The 1309-nt window shown below is 24.4% G+C and overlaps 1 protein-coding gene across 1 annotated transcript; it reads left to right on the forward strand.

Annotated features, from left to right (window-relative positions):
* Window positions 1–215: 215 nt before the first annotated feature.
* Chro.60068 (hypothetical protein) lies at window positions 216–722 on the forward strand. Its single annotated transcript, XM_659943.1, has 1 exon — window positions 216–722. The coding sequence occupies one exon, from the start codon at window positions 216–218 to the stop codon at window positions 720–722; it is 507 nt and encodes a 168-aa protein (XP_665035.1).
* The last annotated feature ends 587 nt before the right edge of the window (window positions 723–1309 follow it).

The following is a 1309-nucleotide window of genomic DNA, read 5'->3' on the forward strand; positions in this document are numbered from 1 at the left end:
AAAAAAAAATATATATATATATATTATGTATATATATATATTTACGTAATTAATAAGTTAAAAATAATCTTATGTAATAAAATAGAAAGGAAAGAAATATTGAAATTATTTTTTTTTTCTCTGAAGACAAATTCAGATATCAAATTAAAAAGATATTTTATATAAATTAATGGTAAATATTGTTTGAATAAAATAATTTTGTCCATAAATGAAAAATGGAGCATAAATGTAATTCTATGAATATGCATAGTTCTCAAGATTCAATAAAATTATCAACAGGAGGGAGTAGAGAGAAATTGACAGATTCAATAACAGGATTACAAAATAATTCATCTTCATCTTCATCTTCATCAACAAACTCATCATTTGATTTTTTAATAAGTAAATCAAATTCTATTATTTTATCAGAATCTCCATCATTATCGTCAAGTATAGTACCTATTTTAAAAAAATCAGATTTCTGTGATTTCAAAAAGGTATCACTATTACCGTTATTATTTGGTGAAACAACTTGCAATCAACAGTTAACAAATCATAATTTACATGATTTATTTGATGAATTAAAACAAATAGAAAGATCTGGAAGTAATTTATCATATTTAAGTAATACTTACAATAATAGTGTATCCTCCAGGGGAAGTAGTAGTTTTGCACCCGTACAAAATCATTCTCTCTCAAGTNTTGCCAGAAGGTTCNCGTCTCTCTCCTCCTCCCGNNCCTAATAATTATTATAATAATGATGTAAATATGTATTAAGTACGACAAGAAGAAGATTAACTCCGACATCAATAAATTCTTCATTATCTTCAAATAATATTATAGATGATAATAATGATGAATTTTTATGTGAAAAGAAATGTAATGCAGTAAGAAGACATTTTGAAAAATGTTTAACGTCAAAAATGAATGGTTATGAATTATGTAAATTATTAAGTATTTATTCTTCAATATTATTTCAAACACCTTTATCAATAGTATTATTTTACGATGAAGAGACTGAAGAATTAATTGGTTCATTTCCATCAAAAGGAACATGGAACTCATATATACCAAGAAGTTTAACACATAAATGGGTTGATTATAAAACTACATGTATGCATAATGAGCATAAATGCCCTCATTTTAAATATAAAACAATAGGGGAATATGGACAATCATCAAAGAATTTTATTAACAATAATCGTCATAATCATTATCAATATGTTAATAATTATGATAATCATTTATATTCAAGTTTGACATCAAATTCTTCAATACAAAGTTTTCAAGCTAAGGCTAAAGATTTTAAAGAAGCAAGGAAATATGAGAC

The sequence above is a fragment of the Cryptosporidium hominis genome (assembly GCF_000006425.1).
Source record: "Cryptosporidium hominis TU502 chromosome 6 CHRO016032, whole genome shotgun sequence".
NCBI lineage: Eukaryota > Apicomplexa > Conoidasida > Eucoccidiorida > Cryptosporidiidae > Cryptosporidium > Cryptosporidium hominis.